This window comes from Schistocerca piceifrons, chromosome X, assembly GCF_021461385.2.
Source record: "Schistocerca piceifrons isolate TAMUIC-IGC-003096 chromosome X, iqSchPice1.1, whole genome shotgun sequence".
Taxonomy (NCBI): Eukaryota; Metazoa; Arthropoda; class Insecta; order Orthoptera; family Acrididae; genus Schistocerca; species Schistocerca piceifrons.
Window position 1 is genome coordinate 363,255,664 of NC_060149.1, and position 12,276 is coordinate 363,267,939.

Sequence of the window (12,276 nt, forward strand, 5' to 3'; positions counted from 1 at the left end):
ATTTTCTTGATCAGTTTTGTACGGCAAATTGCTGGGAAATGAAACATTTGAATACACAGGCATTTATTTTCTGGCGGAAATATACACATCAAACAGTATTTATAAGAGAATACATAGAGCCCGGTTAGCTAATCTATTATGTTTTTTTCCTACTTAGCAAATAACGTCTTACACGACTGTATTTTTCACCTTCAATTGAGCTGACTCGATAGAAATCAGCGATTATATCTCTATCTACAAGCGCAGTTTCGCATATACTACTTCTCTGGTGTTTACGTCGTCGGAATGCTTGAATCCGTTAGGCCAGGGCGTTGCCTTGTTTTGTTGATTTCTGTTGTTAAGATAATGTTGAGATGAATAAAATTATTTGGATGGATAGTGGAGCCAGCTGATGAGTGAAAAATTGCTACGAGTGTGTCTATTGCCGCTGCCTATTATACTAAGGGGAGGTTTGTTAACAGAAATTGAGACATCGGATAACTTCTGAAAAAATTCAAAATATGCCTGACAATCCACAATAATGATGTTGAAATGCGCTGAATGCAGAAATCTTTATTTCTGTTTCCAAAACAACGTGAATTATAATGTTCGTCTCCAATTAGAATAATGTTGGCCGATTGTAATATATATGTGGAAGAGGTTATTATGCACGTTCATGAAAATACCATCATTGCTTGACATTACAAGAGTTGTTACACGTTGCACTCCGTTCTTCAGTGTCATTTGCTATTCCTTAAAATGTCCATTGCGAAATCTCTCCTTCATCTGAAAGTAATCTTGTGTATTTGCGTAAAGTGGCAATGATTTTTTAAAATATTTTTTTTGTACTTTGAGATATCTCATTAAGGCCATGGATTTTTTTGAACTAAAAGAGTGAAGTTCTGTTTCTAGTGACAAAAGATACAGGCATGTATTTTATTTATTAGCAGTTCGTCTTGGCAGAAGTTGTCAAGCCACTATCGCTTTATGAGATACGTTGTGGTAGTATGTTGTTTTTCACGGTTGTCATGGCACTTTAGCTTTATGAAATACGTTGTGAGAGTATGTTCTTCGCGATGGTTGACTTACATGCGTGGATCTGCCTGCCTAAGGTACCATGTATTTGTGTTTGTAAATGTGCACCTTGCGCGGGGGAGAGAGATGCATGTGCACCTTGCGGCAGCTGGCCCACAGATATGTTTACATCTGTGGCTAATAGGTAACCAGTTCTTATTGACAAATCGATTCGAATTAGGGTTGAAGTTCTGGAGACATGTAAGGTACACTGTTCACATGCTTATATTCAAGATTGCGTTGACGAAAGTGTTAAAGTAAATTATGTTCGTCGTCATTGTTTGACGTATCTTACATTCACTACCTAATAACAAAATTATATTGCGCCTTGTGTAGTATGCGTGTACTACAGTGCGAAGTAATTTGAACCTTCGATTAGAATCACCATAAGCAGAAGGCTATTTTAGCCCGACGGCGGAGCGTTAATTTTTAAGTTCTAGGATCACCGTTACGACAATTCATGGGCACGGTATACCAAAAATTCTAGAAGTAACGTGAGTAAAGTAATGCAGTTGGCCCGCTACATTGTACCCCGCCTGCAAAAGTGCATTTGAATTTTATGTAGTTTGGCAATATTCAGTATAGGCGTTTATGCAATAGTTAATAGATAAGAGTTAATTGCCAGTTTACTGTAGTTTACGTAGTTGTTTCATCTGTGACATCATGTTGTTTAAACTTCATTCTTGCTTTTCATACAGTGCTTTGTAATCAGTGCGTAGAATGTTATTTTTGATTATCATGGAAGTATTAAACTACCCCATAAACTTAGATATCAAATTCATGCATGATATAAAAAAAACATTATTTTTCTATTTTAGCACCAGCTGCTGCCTTTTTGTTGCTGTCAAAGCCTGATATCCCTTGAATATTTGGAACAAGAATGGTTGCCATAAGATCATGTTGGTCTCCTTGCATATGGAACAGCAATGTCAAAGTTGGAACCTACATGGTTGCAGCTTATACTGCAGTAAGTGTTTGACTCATAGATCCTGTGACACATTTTTCATGTATTGATCTAATTTGTATTTTTGATCAAAGTGGAATTTGCCGTGGATAAATTCATTATGGACAAAAATTGGAAGCTGTAATCTATGATGTGGATAGACATCTGTACTTGTCAGAAAAAGGAAATGAACTTATTCATTTGTTCACAGTGTGTCCATTTTATTATAACTGTTACTGCTCATTGTTTGTTGAGGTAAATGCTTCTTGGACCTCAAAGCTAGCATTTTGGAAGACATACAGAAGTCTTTCATTGCAGTGCATATAACAACTGAATAAAAGCATTCCTGGGACAGTTGTAATGCACTGTGTGGAATTCAAATTATGTTAAAATTATATTACTTGAAGCTAAGTAGTGTTTTCTCACTAAAAGCAGAATAATGTCTGTAGAAGAAAAACATGTATGGTGATATGGATTTATGTGGTGGCATAGTTTTTGTGTAAGTGCAACGTTGTCTACATTGGTTGCCATGTAGTGGATGGGAGTTGTCAAATATTTATGAAATATTTTTGGTCATAAAGTTCTAGTTGTTTAAAATCATTGGGATCACTTTTAATATCTAGTCCCTTTTGATTTCGCTGTATACATTTATTGAACAAAAGCACTTAGATTACTATCTTAAACTTATGTGTCACTGTGAAAAACATTCATTTGTCCAAACTGGAGAGCTTCTGAGTCTTTCCCTGTTTTTTGTACTTCAAACGTTACTTGCTTTCCAAGAGATCATACAATAGAAAATTTATGTTTGACTGTTGAGATTTTTTTATGCTTGTGATGAGCACTATAGTCATAGGATGGCAGTGCACATACATAGCTCTATACTGATGAAGTAAGGTGTAAATTATGTTTCTTCAAGACACATTAAAAAATGTGAAGCGATCTATAACGATACCCACAGACTGTAATGACATGTTTACACGATTTAAATTAAGTTGTGCATAATGAGTTTTCGCTTTAGATATGTTATCAAAAGTAACCGTTCATGTGTACTGATATGGTTTCTGTTTCCAGTCCTTCAGTGTTGTCCTAATTACACTGATTGCATATATGATGAGTGGTGGGGAATCAACCCAGCTATATTCACCATTATTTGAGACGGATGTCAGAGGATGTAAGTTAATATGATATTATAAGTAGTACAAACATCTTTATAACAACAAATTAGGTCACTCAATAATTTAGTACAGGGTGTCCGCATTAAACATATAATATAAAAAGGTAGTTACTTGAGACATAATTGAGATATTTGTTGACAGTTTTCTTCTACAAGTATGCTATCTCAAAAGGTATTGTTTAGTATTTTATCCATCCTCAGCAATTGTAGTTGTATGTAATGAAATAATAAGCAACCATTTGCATAAAAGAAATTTAATTTCTGTACTGGTTTCATGCACTTAGTGACCTCCTTCAGAAGGTTACACGTATCATATTATTTGCGAGTGTCAGTACTAAAGTGCATGCAGCACAATGCTGTGGTCCTGAAAAATATATGCAGGAGCAATAAGTAATACAATACAGAATCCATTAATACAATATTTTAAGAGCATGATACTTTGTTTCACTTCTTTGTACTAGTTTTATGCAAACACCACACTGCGTGTAGGCATCTAAGAGCTCTTATTGTATTAATAGGTTCAGTATTGTAATATTTATTGCCCCTGCATATATTTTTTAGGACCATGGCATTGTGCTGTATGCACTTTATTTGATATCCACAAGTAATGCGATAGGCGTAGCCTTCTGAAAAAAGGCTCTAAGTGCCCGAAACTGGTAAAAAAAATTAAATTTCTTTTATGCTTCTTATTTTATTACAATATATTGTGTGTTTGCTTGCAGCAGTTGGTAACTGCTTTGTTTATGTGAACGCTCATTAGTATCCGTATGGACTCCACAGCAGGTGTTCTATGTGGTTTCTCTGGGGGAGCTAAAGTCTTTTTACACTGGTACGTCGTGACATGATATTTCAACAAGATGGCGCACCATACCATTTTGCGAACATTGTGAGGTATTTATTGAATTGTGGGTTCCAGGATTGTTGGAATGGGAGAGGTAGTCCATTGACTGCTTGGTCCCCTAGAAGTCCAGATATTACCCCAATTGATGTTTTTCTGTTGAGGGTTTGTCAAGAATCAAATGTACCAGATCACATTTCATAATATACCAGACCTGCACCATCATGTATGTTTCACCTGCAGTGCTGCAACACCTTTGGAGAGAATTGGAATACAGATTACATGTCTCTCACACTACTATTGGTCTGCATATCAGGGTGTATTAGATATGTTAAACAAGATTTTGAGTTCCCATACTTGTGGGAACATATTGTCAATAAATACATCAATTAATTCTCAAGTTATTATGTTTTGTATTGTTATATGTATAATGTGGGCACCTTGTATTTAGTTATAATCACATGTAGATAAGCTAAAGTCAGCATTGTATTTGTGAAGGTACTGTTTTGAAAAATAGTATCCTTCTGTGTTTTAATATTTATGTGAACGTAAGTGCTTGAAAACATTGTAGATGCTAGAAGTAGTGACTCTTGTTAATGAATAAGAACTGCCTCTGTAAGGTCCTTTTTTTAACTTTTAAGGTACTTTGGAACTCATTAGATGTATTAAAACTGAGTGAAGACAATTATGATACCCTTGCTTCCATACAAACAGTGTATTGCCATGACATTTTCCTGTTGGGATTGAAGGTGATGCATAATTAGTTAGTGGGTAATGTGTATTTAAATCTGTTGGTAAATCAAAGAAGTTAGCAATACTTCATGGGGTTCTTGAGGCTGCTATTACGTTCTTGTGAATAGCTGCACTTGGGATGTGCATGAGTTGCTGTGGTTGTGTGTCAAGATGAGGGGATCACACAGTGTGTCAGCAATGTCTTTGAAGAGTTCAGCATCATGGCTCACCTTGTACAGTGAGTGTATGAGGATGTCACACTAACGGCAACTAGCATTACGTAGTTTTTATTGCACTTTTTGAGTCATTGTGTGACTCGTTTGTGTCACCTGGAGTCTAATTATCCACTGTATATAGCAACAGCTATACAAGGTAGTGGAGAGATTTATGTGATAGGGGACCATGTTTACCTAGCAAGAGCTTACCACTTCTTCCTTTCGCTCTTCCTCACAAAACATGCCCAGGGCTTGTGCCCCAGCTGCCATACCCTAATTGACTGCTTGCACCTTTGGTGGTCAAAGAAAAATAAGTGCCAGTTTTTTGGTATGCTTAGTTTAGTGAATTGATTATGTGATGACTGTCTGTAAGACAAAGCATGTTGCTTTCTTAACAACGCAGTATGGCCTTTCACCATTGTGCATCATCCATAAATTCACCCCGTGTCCATGGTATGATCACTTTCCGAACTTTTTGAATTGCCCGTTGTAATAGTGTACACATCTTGTCACCATACTAGCGCTGAATTGACTTCTCATACAGAAACCTCACCCATGCTGCGAGACAGCTAAAAACGTAAAACATTGCTATGTGAGAGCACATCATATGCAATAGTGAGTAGCTCATTATAGTCAGTGAACAGTGGGCTTACAGTTTTTTAAGGAATCTGTAAAGTGTTAGGATAAATTACAGAGGGTGAAGAAAAATTCACGCACTCATACTTTGCAGCACGATTCCTCATGTACAAGCAATACATAAATGTCTCTTGTAAAGTTTCATCCTCCGCATGTTTCTGGCAGTAAATGGATGTCACAGATTAGCAGTCTGGCATCACTGTAATCACATGTCAACCTCTTTCAGCATATAGTAGTAGTGCTGTGCAGTTGGTGTAGTGCATAGCATTTTGGGTTACTATGCAGGGGGTCAACGGTTCGATTCTGGATCGACACACATTTGTTTTTATTTGCTGAATGTAGTCTTTGTGGTACGGTATCTGACGTCTTAATCATCATACAGCGATTACAGTTTGTCTTCTACGAAACATTTTCACTTATGTACTATGAACACAGAAATGAAAGTACAGTTGAAATCATTGCTCAGCTTTTAAAGAAGTCTTTTGCATGTCGTGGGCGCAAATTATTTCGCACCACTGTGTCTACTAGATTCCAAACTTGTTTTCTGTGTACTCTCCCACAGTGGTTCCGCCAATTAGTATGAACTGTTATTCTTGCCACATTCCAGTCCGTTACATTTCGTTAGGGCCTTACATCACCAGTAGGGCTAGCAACATGCTTTCAAATAATTTTCAAACTCATTTACCATGTGTGTGTATTATTACCATCGAACCACTAATTATGCCTTTCAACATTGATTCTGATAACCACTTGCTGTTTTTTATCTCCACGTGTTACTATCATTGTCGTCATTATTATAATTGATGGAAATGTAGAAACATCATGTCCATTACAATTAGGGAAACAGTGTAATTAAGAAAAAAAAGCACATTTCACAATTAGCAGTGTCTGGATGAATCTGCAGAACAGAGGCTGTAAGAGAAGCGATGCGTGTAAAGTGGAACAGCCTGCTGCAAATAATGACGTGTTTATGCTGTATGCACTGTTCACCAGACAGGATTTAGTAGCTAGTGGAGTAATGCGCCCGTGACAGACTCCATGTGTATTCGTACACATATCGTATTTTCTTCTTATGTTATTCTAAAACAGTGTGGCAGGTGTATGGCATACACAAACAATGAATATGTGGATATGCTTCTGGTCCATTATGCAGCTGATAACCGGGTTAGTGTTGCTGCTCGTAAATATGTTCCTATGTGTACTGGTCAAAGTTGTCCAGATAAAAGTGTGTTTCATCATCTGGAGCTTCATCTTTGGGAGACGGGTTCCCTCCTTCCACTATCACGTGATAGAGGTCGTCCATGGACTCGCCTTACTCCAGCTACTGAGGAAGCTATTCTGTAGGTTAAACATCAAGAATGCCAGCAAAGTACACGTAGTGTAGCAAGGTAGCTGTGTGTCTCACAGTGCACAGTTGTTGATGTGCTGTACAAGCATAAGTTGCACCCTTATTATTCTTTAATGCAATACCTGGATGCTGTCTGCAGATGACCTGTAAGTCCTCTGAATTTTTTTCCTGGGGCGACACTTGAAGGAGCAAAAGTATTATACTCCATCGGGGCATGTGGAATAACTGGTAGCACATGTTCATATTGCTCTTGTATCTTTGGATGCAGCCATGTTGTGAAGAGGTCACAGCTGTGTGACACAGCGGGTCGTGCAATGTTCGGAGCTGCAGGGGGATAGCGTTGAGCATCTGCTCTGAGGGCAGTGTATTCTTTTGTGAACATCATGTGGTCATTAGTATGGAAAATATTCATCAGATTACCTTTCACTAGGAATTTGGGTGCACTCAGCGACTGTGATGTGATTTACAGATGATAGAGCACAGCAATCAGCAGTCCCTTTTTGCACGTTTTATTTGGAAAATCTAGATTTCGGCTTGTGCCTAGCCATTATCAATGCTTTATTTCATAATATCAATGCATGTCAGTTCCCTGTTGTTCGGACGTCTGTTACAGTTCTTTCAAGAGTAGTCTTGAAAGAAAGGTGACGCTTGAACAACAGGGGACTGACATGCATTGATATTATGAAATAATGCATTGATAATGGCTAGGCACTAGCTAAAATCTAAATTTGCCAAATAAAACCTGCAAAAAAGGATGACTGACTGCTATGCTCTGTCATTTGTAAATGGAAATTATTATTGTCATAGGTTGCTAATGTATTACATCTGAGTGGACGTATGGCATGTAGTATAAATGACTAGTAGATGTTGAGTGCAATCATCTTTAGCATCTCAAAATTGTTGTTGTTTTTGTAATTGTTTTATCGTGTGACTGGTCATTTGTTTCAACTATCCAATTATGACTTGGCTGATCATGTTTTTGTTATGTTCACTGTTGCAAGTCACTGTACTATGTCAATGTTGGATATATGTGGCTTAAGAAATGGTGTATTCTACAGTATTATATGGCAGAATGAAAATGGCAAATGAAAACAAATGTGCTTCGAACAGAATCGAACCCCCAACCTCATAAACAATACCAGCTGCACAGCACTATGCCTATATGCTGACATCATGAATGTGATTACAGTGTGACTGCGAATCTGTAATACGCATTTACTGCCAAAAATATGTGCAGGATGAAATTTTGTGACAGACATTTTTGTATTGCAAGTGTGTGAGGAATTGTGCTGTGATGTCAACGTGTGTGAATTTTTCTCTGCCCTATATAACAAGTAATCACCTGTATATGAAATGATTATCATAAGAGTTGAAAACATGCATGCTCCAGATAAAACTTCTTTGGCACTGAGAATTCAGTTGAGGAGAAATATAGGGAAAAGTGAATTAAATCCCTCCCCCCTTCAACAGTGGACCTTACTGTTGGTGATATGGCTTGTGTGCTTCAGTGATTGAAATTGCTGTACCATAGATGCAACCACAGCAGATGGATATCTGTTGAGAAGCCAGACAAACATGTGTTTCCTGAAAAGGGGCAGCAGCCTTTTTAGTAGTTGCAAGGACAACAGTCTGGATGATTGACTGACCTGGCCTTTAACATCAGCCAGATCGGCCTTGCTGTACTGGTAATGTGAACAACTGAAAGGAAGAGGAAACTACTGCTGCAGTTTTTTCCCCAGGGCATGCAGCTCTACTGTATGGTTATATGATAATGGCCTACTCTAGGGTAAAATATTACAGAGGTAGAATTATACCCCTTTCAGATCTCCATGTGGGGACTACTCAGGAGGATGTCACCAGGAGAAACAAAACTGGCATTCTACAGATTGGAGGATGGAATGTCAGATCCCTTATTGGGCAGATAGGTTAGAAAATTTCAAAAGAAAAATGGATAGGTTGAAATTACATATAGTGGGAATTAGTGAAGTTTGGTGGCAGGAGGAGCAGGACTTCTGGTCTGGGAAATACAATTTTATAAATACAAAATCAAATAGCGGTAATGCAGGAATAATTTTAGTATTGAATAAGAAAATATTAATGCGAGTTAGTTACTATGAACAGCATACCTAACACATTATTGAAGGCAAGAGGGACACAAACTAGTTGTATATGTGGAAGAGACTTGGAGATACCAGAAGGTTTCAGATTGATTATATTATGGTAAGACAGAAATTTCGGATCCAGATTTTAAATTGCAAGATATTTTCAGGGGCAGATGTGGACCCTGATGACAATTTATTGGTTATGCACTGTAGATTAAAACTGAAGAAATTGGAAAAAGGTTGGAAATAAAGGAGCTGGCGCCTGGATAAGTTGAAAGAACCAGTTTGTTCAGAGTTTCAGAGGTAGCATTTGGCAACAGCTGACCAGAACAGGAAAAGGAATACAGTAGAAGATGAATGGGTAGCTTTTAAGAGATGAAATAGTGAAAACAGCAGAGGATCAGATAGGTAGAAAGACAAGGCCTAGTAGAAATCCTTTGCGGGTGAAAGGTGGTACAAATGTCTAAATAATTAGATTGACAGGAAATGCGTACTGCCTAAGTAGGAATGGCCAGAGGACAAATGTAAAGATTTAGAAGCCTGTTTCAATAGGGGAAAGATAGATGCTGCCTACAGGAAAAGCAAAGAGGCCTTTCGAAAAAATAGAAGTAGCTGTGTGCATATCAAGAATTCAGATGGAAAACCTGTCCTAAGCAAAGAAGGGATAGATGAAAGGTGGAAGGAGGATCTACAGTGTCTGTACAAGAGAGATGAACTTGACAGCACTATTAAAGAAATGGAAGAGGATGTAGATGAAAATGAGATGGGAGCTATGATACTGCAAGAATAATTTGACAGAGCACTGAGAGACCTAAGTTGCAACAAAGTCATTGGAGTAGATGGCATTCCATCAGAACTAATGATAACTTAGGAGAGCCAGTTATGTCAAAACTTCCATCTTGTGTGCAAGATATATGGGACAGGTTAAATATCCTCAGACTTTAAAGAAGAATGCAGTATTCCAATTCCAGAGAGAGCAGCTGCTGACAGGTGTGAACATTACCAAAATACCTGTTTAATAAGTCAGGTTGCAAAATACAAACACGAATTCTTTACAGAACAGAAAAATTGGTAGAAGTCAACCTCGGGGAAGATCAGTTTGAATTCTGGAGAAATGTAGGAACACACAAGGCGATACTGACCCTATGCCTTATCTTGGAAGATGGGTTAAGGAAAGGCTAACCTATGTTTATAACATTTGTAGACCTAGGGAAAGATTTTGACAGTGTTGACTGGAATACTCTCCTTGAAATTCTGAAGGGAGCAGGGGTAAAATACAGGGAGTGAAAGGCTATTTGAAATGTTACGGAATCTGGACAGCCATTACGAGTTGAGGGACATGAAAGGGAAGCAGTGGTTAAGAATGGAGTGAGACAGGGTTGTAGCCTATTCCTGATGTTGTCCCATCTGTACATTGACATTGAGCAAGCAATAAATGATTCCAAAGAAAAATTTCGAAGTTCAGGGAGAAGAAATAAAAACTTCGAGGTTGGGCAATGACAACATAATTCTGACAGAGGCGCAAAGGACTTGGAAGAGCAGTTGAACAGAATGGACAGTGTCTTGAAAGGAGGATATAAGGTGAACATCAACAAAAGCAAAACACTGATAATGGGATATTGTCACATTAAATCAGGTAACACTGAGAGAATTAGCTCATGGCCGAGGCACTTGAAAGTAGTACACAAGTTTTGCTGTTTGGCCAGCAAAATAACTGCTTATGGCCAAAATAGAGAGTACGTAAAACATAGACTGCTAATGCCAAGAAAAGTGTTTCTGAAGAAGAGAAATTTAACATTGAATATAGAATTAAGTGTTACAAAGCTTTTCTGAAAGTGTTTGTATAGAGTGTAGCCATGTGTGGAAGTGTAACATGGTTGATAAAACGGTTCAGTCAGTAAGAGAATAGAGGGTTTTGAAATGTGATGCTGCAAAAAAAATGCTGAGGTTTAGATTAGTACTATAAATCACATAATATATGAGGAGCTACAGAATGGAATTGGTAGACAAGATATTTGTGGCACAACCTGTATACAAAGGGTCATTTGATAGGACACATTCTGAGACATCATAGAATCACAAATTGAGTATTGTAGGGATGTGTGGGTAGTAATAATCACAGAAGAAGACCAGAAGACGAATAAGTAGGACTTCAAATGTGGTCAGGTGATGGGCGTCACTTGGGTCATATGAGATTTCCACACTCCTAAACATCCGTAGGTCCGCTGTTTTTGATGTGATAGTGAAGTGGAAACGTGAAGGGCGGCGAACAGCACAAAAGCGTACAGGCCGACCTTGTCTGTTGACTGACAGAGACCGCCGACAGTTGAAGGGGGTCGTAATGTGTAATAAGCAGACATCTATCCAGACCATCCCACAGGAATTCCAAACTGCATCAGGATCCACTGCAAGTACTACAACAGTTAGGCAGGAGGTGAGAAAACTTGGATTTCATGGTCGAGCGGCTGCTCATAAGCCACACATCACGCCGGTAAATGCCAAACAATGCCTCGTTTGGTGTAAGGAGTGTAAACATTGGATGATTGAACAGTGGAAAAATGTTGTGTGGAATGACAAATCACGGTACACAATGTGGCAATCTGATGGCAAGGTGTGGGCAAGGCGAATGCACAGTGAACGTCATCTGCCAGCATGTGTAGTGCCAACAGTAAAATTCGGAGGCAGCGGTGTTATGGTGTGGCCGTGTTTTTTATGGAGGGGGCTTGCACCCCTTGTTTTGCGTGGCACTATCACAGCACAGGCCTACATTGGTGTTTTAAGCACCTTCTTGCTTCCCACTGCTGAAGAGAAATTCGGAGATGGCGATTGCATCTTTCAATACGATCGAGCACCTGTTTATAATGCACAGCCTATGGTGGAGTGGTTACATGTCGGTAACATCCCTGTAATGGACTGGCCTCCATGGCCTGAATCATATAGAACACCTTTGAGATGTTTTGGAACACATACTTCATGCCAGGCCTCTCCTCAGTGCAATGCTTCGTGAAGAATGGACTGCCATTCCCCAAGAAAACTTCCAGCACCTGATTGAATGTATGCCTTTGAGAGAGGAAGTTGTCATCAAGGCTAAGGGTGGGCAAACACCATATTGAATTCCAGCATTACCAATGGAGGGTGCCACAAACTTGTAAGTCATTTTCAGCCAGGTGTCCGGATACTTTTGATCACATAGTGTACTTTGGCGGCAGTAGAATTGTTCTGCAGTCAGCCTCAA

At 38.6% G+C, this 12,276-nt stretch overlaps 1 protein-coding gene across 3 annotated transcripts in view; it reads left to right on the top strand.

Moving 5' to 3' along the window:
- Window positions 1-268: 268 nt before the first annotated feature.
- LOC124722029 overlaps window positions 269-12,276 on the top strand; it is a 48,093-nt gene continuing 36,085 nt past the window's right edge. For 2 of the 3 annotated variants that reach the window (XR_007006433.1, XM_047247216.1), the window contains exons 1-3: window positions 269-449; window positions 1,872-2,020; window positions 3,068-3,167. Coding sequence is in view for 2 of the 3 variants with exons in the window: in XM_047247216.1 (XP_047103172.1) it covers window positions 1,934-2,020; window positions 3,068-3,167 (187 nt within the window). In the remaining variant the exon portion in view is untranslated. Of the gene's footprint in view, window positions 450-504; window positions 1,548-1,871; window positions 2,021-3,067; window positions 3,168-12,276 lie in introns of those variants that run through there. The other variant, XM_047247217.1, reaches the window with a different exon arrangement.